The sequence below is a fragment of the Suricata suricatta genome, chromosome 7 (assembly GCF_006229205.1).
Source record: "Suricata suricatta isolate VVHF042 chromosome 7, meerkat_22Aug2017_6uvM2_HiC, whole genome shotgun sequence".
NCBI classification, from domain to species: Eukaryota; Metazoa; Chordata; class Mammalia; order Carnivora; family Herpestidae; genus Suricata; species Suricata suricatta.
The window spans coordinates 39,745,330-39,770,659 of NC_043706.1; the positions used below are offsets into that span (position 1 = coordinate 39,745,330).

The window sequence follows — 25,330 nt, forward strand, 5'->3', positions numbered from 1 at the left end:
GCCACTAGCAGCGCCGGCCCTGCGGGGCTCTCTCCTGCAGGTCGCAGGGCCAGCACCAGTCCCAGCCCCGCCGCAGGCCACGGGCCCCCGGGGGGCAGCAGCACAGCCAAAGGGGGTGCCTCGGTCGGGAAAGGCTCCAGGACCCGCAAGACGGCCAGCGCCATGGTGACAGCGGATCAACGAGGAAGCGGTAGGAGCGCGGTTCCGGGCCAGCTCGCCGCACGCTGTTTCCGCTTCCGTCCCAAGAGGCGCTAGAAGAGTAGGAGGGGCAGCAGATTCCTGGAGCGTGCTCCCGGAGGGTGATCCGTGGCTGGCATTGATGGGTTGGTGCCTCGGTGGCAGTAACACATTCACTGCCGTTGCGTAGTCCTTTGAGACTGTGTTCGCAGGCATCTGCCTTCCGTGCCTGCTAGGGGATTAACGTCCTCTCAGCTCTTTTGCGACGCACTTAGCAATTAATTGAACCTCCTGCATGCCCAGGACCAGCTTGGCCCAGTGCTAGGATCTATGGGTAGAGTGTTGAGGAAGGATTCCACTACTCTATGGCACGCCCACAGTTTCCACTGTAGGCACCGGGGTTTGGGGGTTGTGGGGAAGGTTACAGGAGGGAGTGGTAGGATAAAACTGTCTCAGACGTGCTTATGGGTATATAGTGGCTGCTGGCTGGATTACTACATGTCATTCATGTAGCCCTGGAGTACTTGGTGCTGCCACATCTGTTTCAACACATCCTAAACAAATCCCACGTTCCAGTGTTTCTTGTCCTGTTTATTGCCCTGTTGGTTCTACTCCCAACACACTTGCTTCTTCATTCCCCGCAAACAGGTTGCTCTCCCTTCTGCTCCTTGCCCCCTCCCAACCAATCCTTGCAGACTGGAGAGCCATGTCCTGTTTCTACCTTGGAGGGGTGGGCCGCAGAGCAGGAAGCAGAGAGGGGTTCAAGGCTTCAGTCAGGAGCTCCCAACCAACAGCTTGCTTCCCAAATTTGCTGTTACTTAGAGTCCATCCTTGTCTCCACCTCCACTGTTCTGTTCAAGACACGTGGACCATACTTCCAGTTATTCACAATATATTTAGAATCAATCGATTGGTTGGTGGTAATCTGCTTTTTAAAAATTACTTTTATTATTTTTTAATGTTTATTTTTGAGAGAAAGAGTATGAGTGGGGGAGGTGCAGAGAGAAGTGGGGGACAGAGGATCTGAAGTGGGATCTGTGCTGACAGCAGTGATCCTGATCTGGGACTCGAACTCACTAACCTTGAGATCATGACCCAAGCCAAAGTCAGATGCTCAACTGACTGAGCCACCCAGGTACAATATACTCCTTTCCTTCACAGCTGAACAACTTGAGGTAGCCTTCTACTCTGTTCATTAGGCAGTCCTGAAAATCTGAGAGTTGAATATTAGGTTTATGTGTTATAAGGTGTTTCTATTCCTAGTGAGACAAAATATTTTAAATGTTTGATTATAGTTCCTGGAGGTACTTCTAGTCTTAAACTTGAAATTGCCCAATTCCACATTTTTTTTTTAGTAATCTGCCCAACATGGGTCTTTTTTTTTTTTTTTTTGATACTGAGAGAGACAGAGCATGAGAGGGGGAGGGGCAGAGAGAAGGAGACACAGAACCGGAAGCAGGCTCCAGGCTCTGAGCTGGCTGTCAGCACAGAGCCCGACACGGGGCTCGAACCCACAAACGTGAGATCTGACCTGAGCCGAAGTTGGAGGCTCAACCAACTGAGCCACCCAGGTGCCCCCCAACATGGGTCTTGAACACATGATCTCAAGATCAGGAGTCATTGGGGCACCTGGTTGGCTCAGTTAGTTAAGTGTCTGACTTCGGCTCAGGTCATAATCTCACGGTTGGACTTTGCACTGGTGGTGTGGAACCTGCTTGGTATTCTCTTTCCCCCTCCCTCTCTGCCCCTTCCCCACTTGCACACTGTCTCTCTCTCAAAACAAATAAATAAACCTTTTTTTAAATTAAAAAAAACTTTTTTTTAGTGTTCATTTAAACATACCTATGAGTGAGGGCAGAGAGGGAGGGAGACACAGAATCTGAAGCAGGCTCCAGGCTCTGAACTGTCAGCACAGAGCCCAACGAAGGGCTCAAACCTATGAAGCGTGAGATCATGCCTTGAGCTGAAGTTGGATACTTAATCAACTGAACCATCCAGGCGCCCCAAAGTAAATAAATAAACTTAAAAAAGAAAAAAAAATCAAGAGCTGCATGCTTTACCTACTGAGCCAGCCCTAGTCCCTAGTACATTTTTTTTTAAGTTTATGTATTTATTTATTTTGAGAGAGAGAGAGCAAGTGTGAGCAGGGGAGGGGCAGAGACGGAGGGAGAGAATCCCAAGCAGGTTCCGCACTGTCAGCACAGAGCCTGATGTGGGGTTCGAACTCACAAACAGTGAGATCATGACCTCAGCCAAAAGCCATGCAGGTGCCCCCAATTCCACATCTTTTAAGGAGCATGCAAGGGGCGCCTGGGTGGCTCAGTCGGCTGAGCATCCGGCTTCGGCTCAGGTCATGATCTCGCGGTTAGTGGGTTGGAGCCCTGTGTCGTGCTCTGTGCTGACAGCTAGCTCAGCGCCTGGAGCCTGCTTCAGTTTCTACATCTCCCTGTCTCTGACCCTCCCCTGCTCACACTCTCGGTCTCTCAGAAAAAAAAAAAACATTAAAAAAAATTAAAGGAGTATGCAAGAATGTACTAGGGCACCTAGGGCGCCAGGTTGGCTCAGTCAGTTAAGAGTCCTACTTCAGCTCAGGTCCTGATCTTGCGGTTCGTGAGTTCAAGCCCTGCACTGGGCTCTGTGCTGACAGCTCAGAACCCGGAACATGCTTCAGATTCTGTGTCTCCCATTCTTTCTGTCTCTCCCTGGCTGGCTCTTGGTTTCTCTGTCTCCCTCTCAAAAAAAAAAAAAAAAAAAAAGTACTAGGGAGCTTCATTGAAATGGTAGTTCTTAAGTATATTATGTGGCTCTGTCCCTCACTTTCTAGAAGGTCCAAGGACTGGGACGATGGTGGGGTGGGTCCAAAGAGGATATGACTGCTTTATATAGGCAAGTCCTAGGCCTCAGGACTACAGTGCTCTTGGAGGCCTTGGGAATGGGTAAATAAGTCTGGTATCTTGCCTGCTTCAGCACCCATACAAACACAATTATCCATCCACAGACAAATCCTTTTTTCCTGGGCTTTTCCTCCAGCAAATAATGGTTGATGTGCAATCTACTTTGTATTACTTTGAGATTGTCATTAATCATTGAGAGCCAAATACTTCTTCCATAAGATCAGAGTCTACATTTCTTGCCCTTACTTCCATACCTCTTGCTCACTCTTCAACCCATTATAGCCTTCCTTCCATTTCTCTAAAACTTTCCTGCAAAGATCACCCACGACTACAGAATCAAGGGGGTGTTGTTTGATCTTTATCTTAATCATTCCCTGGAATCTGACACTATTGACCAATCCTCCTTTACTTCTTTTGCCATTATGACACCAGTTTTCCTTCTCCATTTCTGACGGCTCTAGAAGTCATCTTCAACTCCTCCCTTTCCCTTACCATCTTCCCCACATTCCAATGAATCACCAAGTCCTGTTGATTCTACACATTTCCCAACGCTGTTCTTTCTTCCCCATGCCCATGGCCTTTGTCTTGTAACACTGCTCTCCCCATCAAGGATCACAGGCTTTTTTTCTTGAGCCTTCTCCAACTTCTTCCCATAGTAAAATCGTCTACTGGAGTCGACTTTCTGGAATATACCCCTCCAGCCACCTCTATATTTGTTTAATTTATTACATTGTACCTTATTTTTTTACATTGTATCTTAAGTATCTGTTTATACTAGTCTGTGAACTTCATCAGCGAACTCCTTGAGGGCAGGAAGTGATCTTATCCATTAGGACATTGGCTTGGGCAGGGTGGGAAGTAAGAACTGTATTTCCTGAGACACTCAATAACGAGGTAGCTTTTCCGCTGTATTTCCAAGGGTTCCCATCTAGCTGGTTCCCCAATCCCAGAGCACTTGCAATAGGTACGGGGACCTTTTTCCAAAACTGTAACAGACCCAGTATTCTCATCTCATCTCTCCAAGGTCCCAGCCACCTACCCTTCTTTGATTCGGAAACGGATGCCCTGGAGGACTTTTGGGAGCTCTCTCCACTAATTTTGCATATGCAATTAGTGCTAATTACCCACATGAAGAAAGGTACCCTTCATTTTAGGGCTTCTTTCCTTCTATTCGTACGGGAACGGCCTGCAAAGAATGGCAGAGGCCGACGCACACCAGACACCGGAGTGCGGCACTCGGTGCGAAGCTAGGGCTTCCCCTTATCCCCGCCTCCTTCGTTAAGCTCGACCCACTTTAGGGCGGGATCTCCCACTCAGCCAATTCTGGGAGACGAACCCTGGCGGTTTGTACTCTTCCTTTCCAATGAGAAAAAAAAGGAAGCAGCTTGGCCCCAATAACCAATCCGAGGAGGCGGCGCCTGGTTGTCAGGCAGGTTTGTAAGAGTTCGGGCCAATTGGAGGCGCAGATACCGCTCGACCCGGGCGCAGCGCGCAGGCGGTGGCGAAGAGACGCCGAGCGGGCCGAGTGCGGCCGAGCAAAGCCGGAGCCGGAGCGGGGCCGCAGGAGCCGGGCTGGGTCCGGCCGGGCCGAGATGCCGTATAAACTGAAGAAGGAGAAGGTGAGCGTGGCCCTTTCCCTCGCGCCTCCGCCTTGGGGCCTGCGCGGAGCACTGGGAGAGGCCGAGCCAGGCCCGGGACAGCCCCAGACTGACCCTCCCGTCCGGCCCCCGCAGGACTCCCGGGGCCAGCCCTCCGCCCCCGCCGCTAGCCGCACCCCCAGCCTGTGCCGCAGCTGGAAAAGCTCCCTCACCTTGCCTGGGATAGAGTCCCCCGCGTACACCTCCCTCCTTTCCTCCCTTCACCTACCCCCGGCCCAGGGTAACCACCTCCCAACAGATCTGCTCCACTCCCAGGTCACTCCCCTGCTTTTTCTTCCCGCCCCCACCCTACTCTCCCCACTCCCCACCCGGTTACCCGTTTGGGACAGCCCCTCATCTGAGACAGCACCTCCTTCCTACCCACCTTCCCCCGCCCCCCATTGCGCGCAGCCCCTTCTCTTCTAACGCGCCGGGCCTGGGCCTGGGCCGGCCTTCTCCACCGTCCCTTACAGACCCTTCTCCCTCCCCGCCAAGCACCTTGACCTAGAACTGCTCTTTCTCTCTTCTCCACCAAATCTGGCCTAGGCCCCTCCCTCTAGTTCTTCCTTCACACACAAACTTGTAAGCCAGGACTGAGCCCTTCCTTCTGTTGATGGAACCTCAGAACGTCAGTATTGGAAGGGACCTCTGAGCGCATTCATAGCAATCCTTAATGATACAGATGAGGAGACTGAGGCCCCGACAGGGAAAGGGACTTGGCCAAGGTCACACAGCCTGCTTGGAGGCCCAGCTGCAATATCAGGCCTCTTGACTTAAAGGCCTCCTTTGTACCAAAGCCCCCCTATCAGGCGTCAACCGACTTGCAGGTTCATCCTAAATCAATTACCTCTCCTAATCTGAGCAAGCTCCTCTCCTTTTCCTAATCTTAGGTTAACCTTTGCATTTTTCCAGTTTTGCACCAGTGCTGGATTCCTGCCTTTCCTGGGCTACTCTGTCCTCAAATTGGACAGGGAATCTGCCCTTACTTTCAGATAAATTTTCCTTCTTACCCCAAAGGCCAGCCAACCTCTGGGCACCCTTGACTTTGTCATGGTGTCCCAATACAGGCTGTTTCTTGATGTTGCCTTCTTTCACCTTCTCTTCTACTTCCATATTGCCTTCTGGCCCCTGTTCTTCATCCCTGCCTTTCTCTACCTTCTATTTCCTGCTGTTGCTGAGGTCTGACTCAGAGGTGTGGCTCCTCTGAGGTACAGACTCACACAGAGGATGCTAGGATACCAGTTCTAGCCTCCCCCAGCTTCCCCTTTCCTGGGGCTGGTCCCTCGTGGTGGGGGCTGGCTCTGGCCTGGTGTTCTGCTCAACCACTTTATGACCCCAGAGATGTCTTGCTTTCATTTGCCCTCTGATTGGCTGGTGGCTGGGCTGCCATCTCTGACCTTATTATTTCAACTCTTTTCTGGGGGCTTTTGGAGATTTCCCAGGCAGCTCTGATTCTGGGTTGTCCCCATAACTTCACAGGGCCAGAGGTTCTGAGTGTAGGGTTGGTGATGGTGTACGAGGCGCTGAACCTCTTGGGATCCTGGGCTGGCAGGTTGGTGTTCCCCACCCAGGCCCTGTGTCCTTGGGGAGTGGGTCTGCTGATGTGGTCTGTGCAGCTTAGCTGTGAAGGATGCACACACAATTTAGGCACACCAGAGGCCAAGGGGCTCCTTCAAGGAGTGCAGAGGGGCTGTGAAGTCCCCACCCATCTGTCGTTTTTAGTCTCATAGAACAGATACTGTCCCATCTACAGTTCAGCCTTCCTCTACGAAGTGATTGAGAAGAAAAGTTCTTGGACTTGCCAGGACAGGAGATATTATTTGACCATAGTATTTGGCTGGGAAACAGTATTGGAAGAACTGGGTTGCACAGAGCGAGGCATCTCTGATTGCCTTCAAGGTTTAATTTTCTGCTTTTGATTTCTAGTTGTGTTTGGCCTCCTTCAATGGTTAACAAGCCCGAGGGAGAGGGAGGTGACGGTGTGACTGAGCTTTGCCTGGATGGAGTGGGGGCAGAGGGGAGGATCTTCACTGCACACCATCGCCTCTCCCCTTTCTCCTTCATCTCTGCTGGTCCCAGTCTTGGCCATCCTTCGCAGCCTTCTCCCTAAAGCCTTTCCTGAACCCTCACTTACCAGTGAGCTCTCTCCCCTCCTCGGGATTTCCAGAACACTTGATAGGTCACTTATGGTCCTTTTTAGTTCCCTTGGACTGGAATTAATTGTGGACAAGTCTTTTCTTCCTTTTTGAGACAATAACTAAGCTCTGCTTTGGTTTGGCTCTTCCTTGCACCCAGTAGGCCCTCAATAGATGGTGCTGAGTCAGTCCCTTGAGGGATTTGCTTACCTCCTCTTTCCTCATGTTCTGATCTGGGACTGAATCTCTTTTAGGTTCCCAGGTGGCATGCCCCTGCTCCTTTCCACTTTCTTCTTGTTTTTAATACTAATAGCACAGACTGACATTGGGATTTTCATGTGCTGGACACTGTGCTAAAGGGAATGAGGTCGTGTGATTGTTGTCACTTGAAAGAGGAGGATGGAGGCTCAGAGAGGCTAGTTAACCTGCCTACAATTACAGAGCTAGTAAGAGTTGCACCCCAAACACAGTCTAGGCTCCAAACCCCAGTGCCAGGCGGCACTTGATGGCAGGGCTGTGCTGCATCGTGCACACTTGACCTGTTCTGCAGAAGCCAGGGAGCAAGGGCGGTGGGCGTGGTTCCTCATGCCCCCACACACGCCCACACACCCAAGCAGCGGCCGTGTCTCTTGGCACACTCCCTGTTAGGTATGTTTAAGTGCTGGAGGGCTGGTGGGGAAGGAGAAGGACTTGCGGTCAAGTACAGAAGTGCGACACGTATAAAGGTGGGTCAGCTTTGCCCACGACGCCCACGTCCGAGGTATGTGCGGTCACCTCCGTGACTCCTGCCTGCACCCCTCATCCTTTTCCTCTACACGCCACGCTCCGAGCCATGCTCCCTGGCCCTTTGGCAAGGGGTCGCTTTGCCTGCCAGCCTGGTCAGTGGGCAGGTGGGAGAGCGCTCATACCAAAGAAAGAGCACCTTCCCACTGACTGACACCTGGAGCTGCTCCCCACCTGGGAAGGCCTCTCATCCTCCCTGCCCCCTCCTCCAGCCCACACAGAGCTCTGTTCTCCCAGAAATCCTTGTGTCCCCATAGTCACTGTGACTTAACACTCGTCACTGAAGGGGCTCAGTTACCATCGAGTGTCAGAACCTTGGAGCTGGAAGTGACTTCCAAGGTCCTCCGACAGTGTTCGTTTCAGACTCAAACCCCTTCTGCCCAGGCGTTAGAGGAGTCACAAGTCCTCCTTTGCTTGTATGCTCTCAGGATTGGGGAGCTTGCAGGCAACTGGTTTCTGCATAAATTTTCCAGGAGAAAATCCTTCCTCATTCGGAGCCTCTGCCTGTTTTCCTGCCACTTCAGCCCATGCCTCTTGGGCCTCTGGATCCACATGGAACAAGTTGCATCTTTAGTCCACATGGCAGCCCTTCATTTATTCCTAAAACCCTTGCTCGCCGTCGGCCGGGACTCCTCCCTTCCATTGTTAGCCATCCCAGCCTTGCAGCTGTTGCTCTCAGGATAGGCTTTTGAATCCACTCCCAGTATGGGTTGCATTTCACCAGAAGAAAACCTAGGATTTGTCTTTGTCCCTCCCAAAGTCGGATGCTCACGACTGAACCAGATCCTCCTGAACAGCCCTGTCAAGTGCCAAGGACAGGGGCACTTCCATCCCCCCACCCCGTGCCAAGTGCTCTGTACCCCGTCTGCTAACTGGAGGGAAAGTCCCGTGGTGCTGGGGCAGCCCTGGCACATGGACTTGGGTTGAGCTTGCAATCAGACCTAAATCCCCAAGTCTTTTTCACATTTTCCCCATCCTGTCCCTGTGCAGTTGCTTTTTTTGGCTCGAGGCATAGGAAGAGACGCCAGGCAGGCCAGGGCTCTGAGCCAGCGGCCTGGTTCCCGAGGGAGACTTCGGACTAACGCTCATCCATGTAGCATTCGGGGTCTTACCCCACTATCCCTGTCCCTGTGCTTGTCCACCAAGGCACTCTTGGGGATAATTCCTATACCTGATTATGCCAGTAGCACCCTCTAGTCTGGGTGTTTTTTGTAATGTCCAAAAAAGGCCTCCAAGTCTTTGCAGATGGCCTTGGGGGAGAGTGGTGACTCCCTCCCCCCCAGCATGAGAGCCTTAGGCACCCCCTTGCCTGCTCTAGTGAGAAGCCAGGCTCAATAGCCAATCCATGGTGCTTCCCCTTAAAGCTCCACATCCTGGTTCTTCCTTGGTGGAGGCGCTCCCAGACCCTCACTCACACAGCAGCCATGTGATAGGACAGTCATTTTTATCATGCTTTGTTATTGTGTCTTAGCAATGTCTTCCTCACCACATTCCAAACTCTTTGGAGGGACTGACTTTCCCTTTGTGTGCCCCAAGTCGGCCTCCTCTGGGCTAGGTACAGGGTGGACGTTCAGTGGTTCTAATGGATTGCTTCCATTGGACAGAGGATAATTACAACACAGACCTAAGTGGTCCAGATGAGGCCTCTCCTTTCCCCTGGCATCTGCTAACTACGTCCATCTTCCCCCTTCAGGAGACCCCCAAGCTTGCCAAAGGCACGGCCAAGCCCAGCAGCTCGGGCAAGGATGGTGGAGGCGAGAGCGCCGAGGAGGTAATGAAAGTGGGCCCAGCTCTAGTTACAGTGCAGACACGAGCTCCGACTGCTGGAGGGCTAGTGGGGTGAGGGGTGCCAGGGGGCTGCAAGTGATCCAGGCAGAAGGGAAGGGGCCTTCCACAGCCTGGGAGGGCCTCGGACAGCCCAGCCACGTAGCTCCCCTCAGGCAGCCTGCCCCTTCGCCTGGTATAGATCAAATACACTCTGCTGTCTGTCAGACTCCCCAGCAATTCCTGTGAAAGTCATTACTCTGTCTGCCAACCTTGAGTGATAAGAATTCCTTTCTTCTTAGGACAAAAAGCTAGGGGTAGCAGGTGCTGGGGAGAAGGGAAAAAGTACATGGGTGCCCAGTGGGGAACCAGTGGCTTTGGCATGGCTTGGGGTGGGGAGGCGGGGGAGTGGCTGGTGTACCTGAGCCAGCCAGGGCTAGGCCCACTGCCCTTGGTTCTGATTGAATAGGAACCTGCTAAAGGACAGTGGTGAGCAGAGGTCAGCACAGCTTGGAAGGGCTGTAAAGAAATAAACGGCAAGCAGAGAGGAGGGTGGAGAGACCTAAGTCCAGAGTATGTCCAGGAGAGTTTGGGAGCATGCTCAGTGCGATGCTCAAGATGGTGGCCAGTCCTGTGAACACGTTGAGCAAGTATCGGTGCTACCGAGAAACTGGTGATCCTTGGTTTCTCTGGGTTGTTTGTTTGTTTGTTTATTTTGAGAGGGAGAGATTGTGAGCGTGTTGAGTGTGAGTGAGCGGGGGAGGGGCAGAGAGAGAGGGAGAGAGAGAATCCCAACCTGGCTCTGTACAGTCTCTGCGGAGCCTGATGCAGGGCTCAGTCTCATGAACCATGAGATCTTGACTGAGTCGGAACTAAGAGTCAGACGCTTAACCAATAGAGCCACTCCAGTGCCCCCTCTGCTTCTTCTTTCTTGTTCTAATGTGTTTAGAGGCATGGGGGACAACAGGAAACATCTCTCTAATTATGGGCAGGGCTTGTGGTTTTGGGGGGAAGAAGAGATCGATTAACAAGTGTTGGGGTTAACCCTGGATTTAGACTTTCCGAGGTACTTCCGGTCCCTATCACCTCTAAAGAGATCGGAGCACTTTCCACGCCCCTGACCTTTGTTTGAGGGCGCACTTGAGTAATCACAGGTGTTCCCCATTTTACAGACATGGGAGTCAAGGACTGCAGAAGATGAATTCCCCCTTCCTCTGCCCTTAAACAGAAATTTGAACATGTCTCCAGGATAGACCTTACCACTTTTTGTTGTAACTATTTTTCCCACATGGGTTTCTCGCCACCAGACTGTGGACTCTGAAGGAGGGAGCTGGGTGTGCTCGAGCTGGTACCTTGTTTCTTTCCCACTTCTATATGCTCATGAATTTTGTTCTTTTGGGGGGGGGTATTTTTTTTAATTTTTAATTTTCACAAGTAATCTCTATGCCCAACGTGGGGCTCGAACTCAAAACCCTGAGATCAAGAGTCACATGCTTCACCAACTGAGCCAGCCAGGTGCCCCTTATGCATTTGGTTCTTAATAATTCATCAGTCAGTGCTCCTGGGAAACACTTCCTCTGGGCTCAGTCCCCCTTTAGGAATGGTGACATCTGTGGGACCCACAGGGAAGGTGCCTGGGAGCTGGCAACTGACATTTAAAGCAGCAAGAGAGACTTAGAAACAGGATTTAAAGGGACAGAAAGGAATAGTTAGGGGGCTGTTCTCATCTTTTGCCTAACAAACTCCTACTTGTTCAGTTATTAGATAGATTGGATGTCTTGTCCTAAAAGCTGCCTTCCTTGGCCTCCTCCCCCGCTCTCCTTGCCAGGACATGGTCAGGGCTCCTGCTACTTGCTTTTCTAGCATCCAGTGCCACCCCACAGCAGCATTTAACCACAGCTGTAATTAAACAATTTGGTGTGAATTCATTGTTTATCCGTTTTAACTTTTGTGTTGTTAGCACGTGAGCTCCATGAGGCTTCCCTTTGACACCGAAGGGCTTGACACATTACAGGTGCCAGTAGATGCATGCATTCGTGAATGAATAAGTAAGCCAGTGAACTCTAAATAAGTGTTGGGAGTAACCTTAGAGTCTAACCCTCTTCTCCTTTCCTAGATAGGAAAATGACAGCTCACACAAGTTAAGAAACAGGCTGAGAGCAACTGCTAGGATTTCTCCACTGTCTTTCTGGACACATCTGTTTGAAAAAGGAGAGTGTTCAGTTCACTTTGGGCTCTGTTTGTGAAATCTTGCTCAGGGCTCACCTGGATGAGGCAGACGCAGGAATTCCGCATGATTTTGCAGACATGAACCGTTGTGGCCCCAGGCAGAAGGACGGTGGAAAAGTTGGGGGCCAGGCCACGAGGCTGAGGTCATCAAAAATTGTTTGGCACAGTCCTTCCCTTTTTTTTTCTAGTCCAGAATTTGGGGCTCTTCTAGCCAAATTTGCCCTGTGTCATATATTTGCCAGAGCATTTCCAGTTGGTCCTAATAATTGCAGCAGCCACCATTCACTTTATTGAGCAGTTACTTGTGTGTTAAGTTTCCTAGGGCAGCCATAGCAAATGACCACAAACCAGGTGGCTTAAAATAATAGAGATTTATTCTCTCACGGTCCTGGAGGCCAGATCTGAAATCGACGCGTCGGAAGGCGATGTCCATCTGAGGTTCTAGGGAAGAATCTTTTTTTGTGCCTCTTCCTAGATTCTGGTGGTTTATAACAGCCCTCGGCGTTCCTTGGCTTACGGATGGATCACTCCAATCTCCTCCTCCTTCACATGGGGTTCTCCCTTGTGTGTCTCTGTGTCCACATTTTCTTCATCTTTTTTTAAAATTTATTTTTGTGGGGTGTCTGGGTAGCTCAGTCGGCTGGGTGTCTGACTTTGGCTCAGGTCATGATTTTACCGCTCGTGGGTTCGAGCCGCATGTCGGACTCTCTGCTGACAGCTCAGAGCCTGCAGCCTGCTTCAGATTCTGTGTCTCCCTCTCTCTCTGCCCCTCCCCCACTCACACTCTCTCTCTCTTTCAAAAATGAATAAATGTTAAAAAATTAAGAAAAAGAAAATTTATTTTTGAGAGAGACAAAGTACCAGTGGGGGAGGGGCAGAGTGAGAGGGGGACACAGAATCCCAGGCAGGCTCCAGGCTCTGAGCTGTCAGCAAGAGCTGGACGCAGAGCTCCATCTCGTGAACCGTGAGATCATGACCTGAGCCGAAATCGGACACTTAACCAACTGAGCTACCCAAGCGCCCCATGTCCACATTTTCTTCTTATGAAGACACTTGGATTGAGGGCCTACCCCAACTTGTTTATGACTTCAAAGACCCTGTTTCCAAATTAGGTCGTGTTCACAAAATGTTGAGTTGACACTGTTCAACTTCCCAGGTACTGTCTTAAGACCTTTGCTTGCATTTAATCTTTTAATCTCATTTAATCTTGACAACACTCCCCTGAGGTCATGCTGTTATCAGTCATCATCCCCATTTTACAGATGAAACTGAGGCTTAGTGACGTTACGAAGTTCTTACTCAGCTAGTAAACAGCAGACCTGGAATTCAACCCAGTGTGCTGTGGCTCACGAGCAGATTCTGTGTGGTTTTGTTTTTGGGTTTTTTTGTGGTTTTTAATTAAAAATTTTTTTTTTAATTTTTTTTTTTTTGAGAGAGAGAGCGCCAGCATGAGCAGTGGAGGGTCAGAGAGGGAGGGAGACACAGAATCTGAAGACAGGCTCCAGGCTCTGAGCTAGCTGTCAGCACAGAGCTTGATGTGGGCCTCGAACCCATGAACTGTGAGATCATGACCTGAGCCGAAGCTGGATGCTTGACGGACTGAGCCACCCAGGCGACCCTGTGTGTCTTTTTTAGATTTTATTTATGTATTTTTAAAGTAGACTTCACACCCAGCATAGAGCCCAGTGTAGCCTTGAACTCACAACCCTGACATCACGAGCTGAGCTGAGATCAAGAGTCAGACGCTTAACTGACTGAGCCACCCAGGTGCCCCTCCTGTGTTCTTAATGATGTGATACCCTGGCTCTTAGATTCTGGAAGTCTTAGAACGGAAAGGACCCTTGAGAGATTAGATCAGACTCACTGTTGACCTCTTGCTGCAGGCAAGGGTCTTTCCTGGTCTGGCTCTGGAGATAGCAGTTCACTCCCTGGTCTCTGCTATGTGCTGTGCCCTGTCCTGAGTTCCGGGAGCAGGGACAGAGGGAGGAAGAAATTATCTCAGTTTCCTCCACGTCAGCCTGTCTTCCCAGTAGCCAAAGTTGTTACCCTAAAAACATTCTTTTGTCTTATCAGCCCTCTACTTAGAAAGGTCTGTTGGTTGGGGTGCCTGGGTGGCTCAGTCCATGAAGTGTCTGACTTCCAGCTCAGGTCATAATCTTGTGATTTGTGGGTTTGAGCCCCGCGTTGGGCTCTGTGCTCACAGCTCAGAGCCTGGAGCCTGCTTCAGATTCTGTGTCTCCCCCTCTCTCTGTCCCTCCCTACTCACGCTCTGTCTCTTTCAAAAATAAAATGTTAAAAAAAATAAAGCTCTGTTGGCATCTCATTGCTTTTAAGTTAAAATTCAATTCATAATCTGGACCCCTCTGAGCTGGCCCAAACTTGTTTTTCTAGCACCCATCCTGGTTTCGCCCCGCTGGACTTCCCATCTCCTGATACAAGCCCTTTTATGACTCTGGGCCCTTATTGATGAGATTCCATTGTGGGGACTGCTTTCTTTTTCTGCTTTGTTCCTTTGCTCACTGAGCTCATGTTTGTCCTTTGAGAGCCAAACCAAAAGTCACCTCTTCAGGAACAGATTCACTCATTCTTCAGGCAGAGTTTGTGTCCCCAGATCCTTGGTGGCACTCTTTTTTTTTTTTTCCTTTCCCTGGTACCAAGAGCGTCCCGCGTTTTGGTCTCACCCACTGGACTGTGAGTTCCTTGACGTCCGGGGCTACCCTTTAATCTCTAAGGCTTGGCATGATGGTTAGTGAATAAATGAAGGAAATAATTTAGCACAGCTAGGTGGAGCCCTAGGTGTCAGGATAGGAGAGAATGCCTCTATGATTTCTGGGGTTTTAAACTAAAATGACTTTTATATGGCTAGTTAATTGATTATGCAAAAGTTTTGATGTTGATCTTTGAGTTTTTCACTGTTAGTTTTACCTTTCATCTTTTTCTGACAATACTTTTTAAAAATCACAAACAAAAAAATGTTTACTTATTTAGAAAGGGAGAGAGAGAATCCCAAGCAGGTTTCACACTGCCAGCACAGAGCCTGACATGGGGCTCAAACCCACGAATGTGAGATCATGACCTGTGCTGAAACCAAGCACCTGTGCTGAAACTGACAGCCACTCAGGTGCCCCAATACTTTTTTTTTTTTTTAAGTAAGCTCTATGCTCAACATAAGACTTCAACTCAGTACTCCGAGATAAAGAGTCTCGACTGAACTATCCAGGCACCCCTTTACAATCTTTTCTATAGTACTTAATTTATATATTTTTTTAATGCCTTTATTTTATTTTGAGAAAGAGAGACAGAGTGTGAGCTGGGGAGGGGCAGAGAGAGAGGGAGACATACAATCTGAGGCAGGCTCCAGGCTCTGAACTGTCAGCACAGAGTCTGATGCGGGGCTCTAACCCACGGACTGTGAGATCATGACCTGAGCCCAAGTCAGATGCTTAACCAACTGAGCCACCCAGGCACCCCTATATTTCTTTTTTTTTAATTTAATTTAATTTTTAAAAATATGTTTGAGACCAGTGTAAGGGGGGGGGAAGAATTCCAAGCAGGCTCCATGGTAACACGGCAGGGCTTGATCCCATGAACCGTGAGATCATGACCTGAGCCAAAATCAAGCCAAAATCAAGATTTGGATGCCCTATTAATCCTCTCAGTCACCCCCTTAATTTGTATTTCTGTATCTTACTTTAGGTTTAAATATTTGGGTTTGATTATTAATGGTGATTATGTTAGGATCAAGTTGCAGTCTCTGGATTTCAAGCATAGTGCATAAATTCCAAGCACCACTTGATTGCTGAAGGCCCAAATCTAGGAAGGCTTCTTGGAGGTGGGAGGAGGAGGCACTTCAGGCAGAGGCAAGGGCCAGGTTGGTTGGGTTGCCGTCGGTCAGTGTTCACCAGTGATGGTGATGGTTGAGAAGGTTCCCCAGGGGGCTCACCTGCCTCCCCCCTGCAGCCCAGGTCCGTAGAAAAGTTAAAAGCTGAAGCTTTTACTGGGCACCTGGTTGACTCAGTCGGGGGAGGATGTGACTCTTGATCTCAGGATTATAAATTCGAGCACAAAGTTGGGTGTAGAGATTACTAAAAGATAAAATCTTTAGAAAATGTTTTAAAAAATAAATCTGAAATTTTTAGGGGAAAGAATTGAACGTGAAGAGCGTGACTGGCATAGCCCTGTACCTCCGTGCTCACAGGCATGTTTCCTGTTGAAGAGTGACTAGACCAGGGGACGCCTCGTTGAGGCTTGGCAGCCAGGCCTCTCCGGGCTGGACCAGCTGTCTCTCTGATGCTTCTTGCGTATGGGGCCTGGGAGCCAGTGGTCCTTATAAAACCAGGGTGGCCCAGTGGGGTGGGGTGAGGTGGGACAAGCTAAGCTCAGCAGCTCTCCAGCCACCCCTGCCTTCAATGATGCATTCCGAGTGGAGAAGGGACCCTAGGCATCAACCTAGTGGTTTTTATTTTTATTTTATTTTTTAATTCTTTTTTTTCTTTTTTTGAGAGAGAGCGTGCCAGCAGGGGAGGGGCAGAAGGAGGGGGGAGAGAAAATCCCAAGCAGGCTCCACACCCAGTATCAGCTTGACATAGGGCTCCATCTCAGGACAGTGAGATCATGACCTGAGCCCAAATCAAGAGTTGGACGCTTAACTGACTGAGCCACCCAGCGCCCCCTATTGATTTTCAAACTTGGATTTTTAGCCATGTGACCCTCTGTTCTCTTAACCTGACTTGGAGAATAGTTGGGAGACCACGGATTTGTCCATTTCTCTGTTAGCAGAGCAAATTGAGGCTTTGCTTCTCCCATTCTGGGGTGAATGCCTCCTTTTTCTAGACATCCCCTCAGCGTGAGGTTTGTGGAGGTGCAGGTGCAGGGTGTTTTTCTTATCTGGGAAGATGGAAAGGGACGTACTCTTCCTCAGAGTTTTGTTCCTTTGCTGCCGCTGAGCCCCTTGCCCTGGTATCGCTAATGTTTCTCCCTGCTCCTGACATCATACAGTGCTCTGTTCTCGTGGTTCCCGGCTTGGGACAGGAAAGGCCTAGCCCTCTGTCCATCAACCAACCAAACCTTCATTGAATGCCTGTTAGGTGCCAGTGCTGAGGGGACCCAGAAGCGTGCAAACTGGGGTCCGGTTGGACATGTGAACACAGCAAGCCAAGAGGCATCACTGGGGGTGATCACAGAGCCAGTGAAACAGACGAGGAAGAGGGTAGGACTTAAACTGGATCTTGAAAAATGAAATGCTTTCTTGGGTTCCCCCGTTTTAGACCAAGGAAGATAATGGACCCATAGGAACATTTGAGGTATGTTAATTTCAGGAATTTCCAGGTAGCATTCCTAAAGTCCAGGGATGGGAAATAATAATGATAATAGTAGAAGCTACTTCTTACAAAGCACTTTTGTGAGCTATGTGATGTTCCTTAAACCATTATTACAGCATTATGAAGTTGGTACTATTGACATCCCCACTTTACAGATGAGGAAATGGAGGCAGGCAGACTATATGACTTTCAGGAGGTTACTTGGCTAAGAAATGGCAGAGCAGGAGTCAAACCCAGGCAGTCAGGTGTGAGTCTGAGCTCATGGCCCCTAAGCTCCATAGATAAGGACTGGGCTGTTCCTGCAACAGGGAAATGAAGGCACAGAGCAGGGATGGGTCTGGTCCCCCACCCTTCTGCCTCTCCTGTCCCTCACCAAGGTGTGATCCATCTGCCATGTGCAGGAAGAGAGACCCCAGGGCACCTTGCACAGTCTAACCAGAACCACACTGGCTGAGTGCTATTCAGGGCAGACGAGGTGTGTGGTGGCTGATCTTGCCCCATTTCCTTGTGCTCCCTTAGTCAGATTAGTGTCTGGAGTGATCATTTCGTGTGGAGGAGAGGGCCAGATGGCCAAAAAGGTAATGAGCTACCCTGGACCCACAGGCCAGCCCCAGGCTGGATCCAGTGCCTCTCTCCTCTCCTCTGGTCCCCAGCTAGGTCACAAGCTTGACATAATTGTTTCTATAAAAAATTCAGAGCCTACAAAGCATAACATTTCTGTCTTCCTCCCTTCCCCCATTCCCAGATGATTTCACATTCTCCCATTCCTTTTATTTATTTATTTTTTTAAATTATTTTGAGAGTGAGAGAGAGTACAAGCTGGAGAGGAGCAGAGAGAAAGGGAGAGAGAGAATCCCAAGCAGGCTCTGTACCGTGAGCACAGAGCCCAATGTGGGGCCAAAACTCACAAACTGTGAGATCATGACCTGAGCTGAAGTCAGCCGCTTAACGGACTGAGCCATTCAGGGACCCCCACCTTCTCGTATTCTTGTGGTAAGAAGTAAGAGTTTGGGAAGGAGGCTGGAGTGGCGGGGGGGTGGCAGGTGTGAGGACAGAAGGTCAGCTTCTCCTGTGGTGTGGGTGCCCAGCCTGACATGGCCTCAGTTCTCTGGTCCTGCTGCAGTCTCTGGGGGCAAGGGTTGTCCTGTGGTCCAGCTTCTCCCCTCTCCCGGCAGGTGGTTACCCGACAGCACCTGTGAGCGGGCAACCTTGCAAACACCTGTGTGTAGGCTTCTGACAGTGACCTTCGTGGGGCTCCAATACCCGTGCCTGGGATGAGGAAAGAGAAAGCTTTAAAAAATCAGCTGTTTTTCTTCCAATATATGAAAGTGTCAGCTTGTAGAAAATTGAGAAGAGTAGAGATAAGTCCTCGGTCATTCTGCTACAACAAGAGACAGTCATAAAAACAGTGGTGGACTCGCTCTTGTTTTTTCCTTCCCTTCACTGGGCTTTGGGTTCTGTGCATGTGTTGTAATGTGGGTAAGTCATTTTGCATGTGCCGTTTTGTATTATCCTTATTTGACTTCGCATAGGAAGCCATTTTCCATCATTATATAGTTTTAGGCTTTGTTTTATTTTAAAGCTCATCAACATGACAACATGTACATTGTTCAGAAAGTCAGATAGTAAGTACCCTTGGCCTTATAATGAAAGGAACGGCCCCTGCCTAGCCCCCTATTCTGATGCTTTGTGGTGACTGCTTTCAACCCGCATTTCCTTGGAAATTGACTTCTATAGTTCCAAATAAGTCTTTTTTTAAAAAAATATTAATTTATTTGCTTTAGAGAGAGAGCACAAGCAGGGAAGAGGGAGGGAGAGAGAGAGAGGAAGACACAGAATCCGAGGTAGGCTCCAGGCTCTGAGCCATCAGCACAGAGCCCAATGTGGGGCTTGAACTCCTGAACTGTGAGGTCATGGCCTGAGCTGAAGTCAGACACTTAATTGACTGAGCCACCCAGGTGCCCCAAATAAGTGTCTTTTACTTCTTCTTTTAATTTTCGAGCATTATATATTATTTATTGACTTTCTACTATGGAAAAGTAAGGTCTAAGCATTTTATATCTCCAACATAGATATTTCCCTTCCTCCCAAAATACTTATCACCAATTTTGGGTAAATTACTATGGCTGTATAAATATTTTCTACACTTGACCCATGTATCATTACTATGTAGGACATCGTTTTCATAAACATAATTTTAATTCCATGATTATTTACTTACTGTTTTTTTTTAACATTTATTCATTTTTGAGAGAGAGAGATAAGAGTGCGAGTGGGGGAGGGGCAGAGAGAGAGGGAGACACAGAATCTGAAGCAGGCTCCAGGCTCTGAGCTGTCAGCACAGATTCCAATACGGCGCTGACCCACGAGCGGTGAGATCATGACCTGAGCCAAAGTCGGATGCTTAACCGACTGAGCCACCAAGGTGCCCCTTACTTACTATTATAAATAGGGCTGTAAAAAGTATGCACAAAGCTTTCTTCTATATGTAGTGTGGAGAATCCCAAACAGGTTCCATGTTCAGAGCAGAGCCTGACACGGGTCCATCTCATGACTGTGAGATCATGACCTGAGCTGAAATCAAGAGTTGGATGCTTCACCTACTGAGCCACCCAGGCGCCCCTCCTTTAACTTTTGACCCAAGAATGTGATGTATTCAGCGAAGCGGTAAAGTACCAAAATCCCAAGTATGCTGCTGAATGAATTTTTTTCTTGCTTAATGAATTTTTACATATGTTTATGCTTTGAGCCACCCCCCAGATCCAGTCAAGATATAGAATATTTCTGTTACTCAGAAGGTTCCTCAGGTCCCTTCTCAGTCAGTCCCACACCCCTGCCAACCCTGGCATTTTTCCGACTTCCATCACCATCAGTCCATCAATTAGATGCGCCGGTTCATGACCTACAACAAACATTTTGAAGGATCTCGAGGCACAGGCAGTGGGCACCATTTTGGGAGACACGGGCTTCTTGACCACTCCCTTCTGAGGAGAATAAACCTTAGTTATCTCTCACCCTGACAGCAGCTACTCCAGGGTAGGAGACAGCTGCTTGGCTGCCCAGGCCTGTGCAGACGTGGATGGACCGTGGGATGGGCTGCGGCCCAGGGTGGGAGCTGCACCTTGGGGAGAGAGGACTTGAACGGATCCCTTGTTTGACCAGGCCCAGCCCCAGCCGCAGCCCCAGGCGCAGCCGCAGCCCCAGCCCCAGCCCCCCTCATCCAACAAGCGTCCCAGCAACAGCACGCCACCCCCAACGCAGCTCAGCAAAATCAAGTACTCCGGAGGGCCCCAGATTGTCAAGAAGGAGCGACGGCAAAGCTCCTCCCGCTTCAATCTCAGCAAGAACCGGGAGTTGCAGAAGCTTCCTGCCCTGAAAGGTACGTGGGAAAGGTCGCAGGGAGGGGGGACTGGTGCAGCAGGCCTAGGAGTGCTGGGCTTTGGTGATATGGAGGTTTGGGGGTATTTTGGGGGTGGGGGGCTGGAAGTTCTAGACAATGTGGGAGGGGGATGGCAGCAGGATGGGGTAGGGGAAAGCCCTGTAAGGCGCGTGGCACATGGCAGTGAAGGGCTGGGGAGGAGAGACTGACTGTTGCCTCCCCCCACAGATTCGCCAACCCAGGAGCGGGAGGAGCTTTTTATCCAGAAGCTGCGCCAGTGCTGTGTCCTCTTTGACTTTGTATCAGATCCACTCAGTGACCTCAAATTCAAGGAGGTGAAGCGGGCAGGACTCAACGAAATGGTGGAGTACATCACCCATAGTCGTGATGTTGTCACTGAGGCCATTTACCCCGAGGCTGTCACCATGGTGGGCACAGGGCAAAGGGGCAAGCAGGCAGGGACGGGGGCTGTGGAGAAGCCCAGACGGAGGTCTCACCTGGGTCCTACCCCTCAGTTTTCAGTGAACCTCTTCCGGACGCTGCCACCTTCATCGAACCCCACTGGGGCCGAGTTTGACCCAGAAGAGGATGAGCCCACCCTGGAGGCTGCCTGGCCACATCTCCAGGTACCACAGCGACGGGGTGCACTGGCCCTGGCTGCAGGGAATGGGGCACTCTGAGACCTGCAGCAAAGTGGGGTGTCTCTCAGTCCTGAGGGAACACCCCCTAAGTGGATGCTCATTGCTCCCGACAGCTCGTGTACGAGTTTTTCTTACGTTTCCTCGAGTCTCCTGATTTCCAGCCAAACGTAGCCAAGAAGTATATCGACCAGAAGTTTGTCCTTGCTGTGAGTCCCGGAAGTTCCTGTCCTTTCCTCCTTCCAGCCCTGGAACTCTAGCCCTGCAGCCCCTCAGTGAGGTCCCCGCTCTTTCTCTGTCTGCTGAATATATGGGCTTTCAACTGTCTGGTGCAAAGGACTGGTGGTGGCGAGAGAGATACGCAAATCTCTCTGGTCTTCATGAGCTCCCGCACAATTGAAGGAAATAAGCAAGTGTTACCTCTTCCCCATCAGTGGGGCCTGCAGACACCCAGCCCCAGACATCACGCTGGGGGAAAGCTATGAAAGAGAATCACTCTGCTCTCCAGAGACTTGTCCCCACACCCCCCATCCAGAGAACCTCTGGGCGTCCCCTGGCTAGGAACCTATGTCACCCAGCCCTGACCTTCCCTGGCTCCTGCCTCGCTCAGCACCTTTCCTCCCACCTGCTCCCAGCTCCTGGACCTGTTTGACAGTGAGGATCCTCGAGAGCGGGACTTCCTCAAGACCATCTTGCACCGCATCTATGGCAAGTTTTTGGGGCTCCGGGCTTATATCCGTAGGCAGATCAACCACATCTTCTACAGGTGAGGCCGGGAGCCAGCTTAGGAGCATAGCAAGCCCTGCTAAGTTGGGGTGGAGGAAGGGAGACTCTGCTGAGTGCTGGAGGAACATTGGGGATTGTCAGGAGAGCCTTTCTTTCCTCCCTCAGATTCATCTATGAGACGGAACATCACAACGGGATCGCTGAACTCTTGGAGATCCTCGGCAGGTAAATGGTGGGGTGGGGGCACATGTGCCTGCAGAAGGTTGGAGGAACAGGAGCACTGAGCTTGGATGGCCCTGTGGTCCTAACAAACCTCCTGTAACTCCTAGCATCATCAACGGCTTTGCCTTGCCCCTTAAGGAAGAGCACAAGATGTTCCTCATCCGTGTCCTGCTTCCCCTTCACAAGGTCAAGTCCCTGAGTGTCTACCACCCTCAGGTGAGCTGTTTTCCTCCTTATGATCCTTGACCCTGGCAGCAGAGAAGAGAGAGGGAGAGGAAGATACTCCACCTGGGATGGGGGTAGCAGAGGGAGTGGGTGGGAGGATTCATCTTTACACCTCTTCTTCCATCCTGGGCTCTTGCTTCTGTCCCTGATCCCTCTGAGATCTGGGCCCTACACCTCACCTCCTTTCTACCTCAACCTTTTGCAGCTGGCTTACTGTGTGGTACAGTTCCTGGAGAAGGAGAGCAGTCTCACAGAGCCGGTAATTCCCCTTCCCAGCCCCAGCCCTCCTGCAACCCAACTTCCCAGTCGCCTATCGAATAATGCCATCAGCAGGTGCTCAGGAGGGATGTGACCCAACAGGTGACATGGATTCCTCTCTGAAGGAAAAGTAAAACCTATATACAGGAATCAGATTCAGGCCAGTTAGCGGAGGCTACCTGAGTTGTGCCCATCAGGGTGGGGAGAGAGGGCAGCAGGGCTTCCTGTGGAAGCAGACAGTTGTCTAGTGAGAATTTTATCCCCACATCCTCCTCCTCTCACAGGTGATTGTAGGACTTCTCAAGTTCTGGCCCAAAACCCACAGCCCCAAGGAGGTCATGTTCCTGAACGAGCTAGAGGAGATTTTAGACGTCATCGAACCTTCAGAGTTCAGCAAAGTGATGGAACCACTCTTCCGCCAGCTTGCCAAGTGTGTCTCCAGCCCCCATTTCCAGGTGAGAGTCCGACCAGCATATCCCATCCCCAGGCCTCCTAGAAACCGAGGAGGGTTTTCTGCAGAGTGAACCACACCCCTGCTGAGTCCCACCTGTCCCCACCAGGTGGCAGAGCGTGCTCTCTATTACTGGAACAATGAGTACATCATGAGCCTGATAAGTGACAATGCCGCCCGAGTCCTCCCCATCATGTTCCCTGCGCTCTACAGGAACTCCAAGAGCCACTGGAACAAGTAGGCGGCTGGGGTCGGGCTAGGTGGTGGGGCTCTGGTTTGGGAACCCATGAGGGGGTCACTGAGCAAGGCAGCAAGTGCCTACTGCACACTGATAGGCCCTTGAGGAACTGACCGGGGAGGAGATGACCACGTGAGAGGTGTCTGCGATACCATATGGCGGACCGTGGCTCGTAGCCTGTCTTCTCCCCATCAGAGAGAGTCTGCAGTTTTGGAGACTTCATTCTGTGCCGTGAGAAGCTGATGTGATCTTTTTTAGCATGTGCTGAATCCCATGGTCATAAAGAGGCTTTCCGGCCAAAAGCAAGTGCGCTGTGGTGCAAGTAAGCTGTTGGGAGGCCATTAGGGTAGGCTAGAGCATAGAGGTAGTGGGAAGAAGGTAGGTCTTGGAGCAGGGGGTGAGGTGAAGGATGGACAAGCAGAACAAGACCAACAAAGAACCTGAAATGCCAATCTCAAGTCACGTGATTTGGCCAGAAAGACAAGCTTACACTGCAGGGGTCTGTGAAAGCTCTTAGCAGAGGCCCCTCCTGAGAGAGAGCAAATTGGGGTCCTGGCACTGCCCTTGGTGTGAGTAAAGCCTCCTATACCTGATCATCTTCCCGGCGGCAGGACAATCCATGGCCTGATCTACAACGCCCTGAAACTGTTTATGGAGATGAATCAGAAGCTGTTTGATGACTGCACACAACAGTACAAGGCAGAGAAACAGAAGTGAGTACCTCTCTACCTGGGGGCTTCCATCTTCACCGCAGGTTCCCTTTGCTTCTCTCTCAAGACCCCCGCCCCCATCCTGTCTTTGCTCCCTCAGGGGCCGGTTCCGAATGAAGGAAAGAGAAGAGATGTGGCAAAAGATCGAGGAACTGGCCCGACTTAATCCCCAGGTGAGCTTCTCCTGCCGCTGCCCTGAACCGAGGGGCCCGATTTGGCCTGGGGAGGGTTTGTTTGTGGAGGAACATGAAGCAGACAGGTCCACTCTCACCGCCTGCCCTGTGCTTCCTCTCCTTCTCAGTACCCCATGTTCAGAGCTCCTCCACCACTGCCTCCCGTGTACTCGATGGAGACAGAGACGCCCACAGCAGAGGACATCCAGCTTCTGAAGAGGACAGTGGAAACAGAGGCAGTGCAGGTGGGAAGGCATAGAGGGAGTGGGGAGCAGAAATAAAAGCTCTGGAAGGGAAAGGGCACAGGAGCAGCAGAGCCAAGGAATAAGGGGAGGAAGCCATAGAATTTATTGAGAATTGGTTACCATTCCTAGCCTTCTCTGTACCCACATGTAGATGCTAAAGGACATCAAGAAGGAGAAGGTACTGCTTCGGCGGAAGTCCGAGCTGCCCCAGGACGTGTATACCATCAAGGCGCTGGAGGCACACAAGAGGGCGGAAGAATTCCTAACTGCCAGTCAGGAGGCTCTCTGACCCCCTCACCGTCCTACCACAGGGCCACAGCCCACTCAGCCCTGGGACGCTGCCCTAGCCCTCCACCCTCTGCTCCCCACTGGCTGACCTGGGGCAAGGCAGTGCCTCTCTAGCCACTCTAGGGAAGGGATGCGGCACTTGAAGCAGGGACCCCCCTCCCCAGAGTGGTCCCTCTTCTCCCCAAAATGTGTTCATGCCTCCCTGTGGCTAGTACAGACAGGCTGAGCACTGAGATCCTCAGTGCCCAGACAACTTGGGGATGCCTGTCCCCCTCCTGCTCCTAACCCCACAGCTACCTGAGGCTGCTCTGAGAAATACACACAGGAATACGTATGCTCCTCTCCCCTTCCCTTAATCCTCATTTGAACTCCACATGTCTTTCCTTCTCTCCCTCCCCCTGCAGAAGCATATAGGGAGCAGCAGGAGATTATTCTCACCAAAGTTATGTCAAGCCCCATTGGCCCCTGGAGTGAGTAGCTGGCGGGGAGCCAACCCCCAACAGGCACAAACAGGCCCCCAGCCCCAGCAGTGTGCAGGCTGATGGGGTTGAATTATTTTCTCTTATCCCCTGCCTGACCAAGACAACATGGGAGGTCAAAAGGAGAAAAGCATAAGCTACGGACCCTAGGCGATGGAATATAGGGCCCAGACGGACCAAGAGAAGGGGGTGAACACTCTACCCTGTGCCCCCTCTTTGGTGAGCAGCAGCCCTGGGATCACAGACATGGAAGGGACCACCCTGGGGCTGACTGCTTTCCTATGCTGTTGGTTCCCAAAGCTAGGAGGAAGCAGGGAGCAGTGCCCTAAGCATTGCTCCCCCGACACCTATTTATTTC

The 25,330-nt window shown here is 50.8% G+C and overlaps 2 protein-coding genes across 2 annotated transcripts in view; one reads left to right on the forward strand and one right to left on the reverse strand.

Moving 5' to 3' along the window:
• Window positions 1-271, reverse strand: part of PEX6 (peroxisomal biogenesis factor 6) — an 11,299-nt gene extending 11,028 nt beyond the window's left edge. Inside the window, exon 1 of the mRNA XM_029945641.1 lies at window positions 1-271. This exon is cut by the window's left edge and continues 670 nt beyond it. Within this exon, the coding sequence (XP_029801501.1) occupies window positions 1-164 (164 nt within the window). The 5' untranslated portion in view covers window positions 165-271.
• A 4,277-nt stretch (window positions 272-4,548) lies between these two features.
• Window positions 4,549-24,835, forward strand: PPP2R5D (protein phosphatase 2 regulatory subunit B'delta). Its single transcript, XM_029944248.1, has 16 exons — window positions 4,549-4,690; window positions 9,320-9,397; window positions 20,103-20,319; window positions 20,548-20,747; window positions 20,835-20,945; window positions 21,074-21,166; window positions 21,593-21,723; window positions 21,849-21,908; window positions 22,013-22,121; window positions 22,336-22,389; window positions 22,673-22,843; window positions 22,949-23,076; window positions 23,689-23,790; window positions 23,888-23,960; window positions 24,089-24,205; window positions 24,357-24,835. Exons 1-16 carry the CDS (start codon window positions 4,664-4,666, stop codon window positions 24,492-24,494), a joined length of 1,809 nt encoding a protein of 602 aa, XP_029800108.1. The 5' UTR covers window positions 4,549-4,663; the 3' UTR covers window positions 24,495-24,835.
• The last annotated feature ends 495 nt before the right edge of the window (window positions 24,836-25,330 follow it).

Coding starts and splice junctions, on each gene's coding strand:
- PPP2R5D (XM_029944248.1), top strand. CDS start 4,664: ATGCCGTATAAACTGAAGAAGGAGAAG. Junction 21,167..21,592: donor ACCAGAAGTTTGTCCTTGCT/GTGAGTCCCGGA, acceptor ACCTGCTCCCAG/CTCCTGGACCTGTTTGACAG. Junction 22,844..22,948: donor TCTCCAGCCCCCATTTCCAG/GTGAGAGTCCGA, acceptor TGTCCCCACCAG/GTGGCAGAGCGTGCTCTCTA.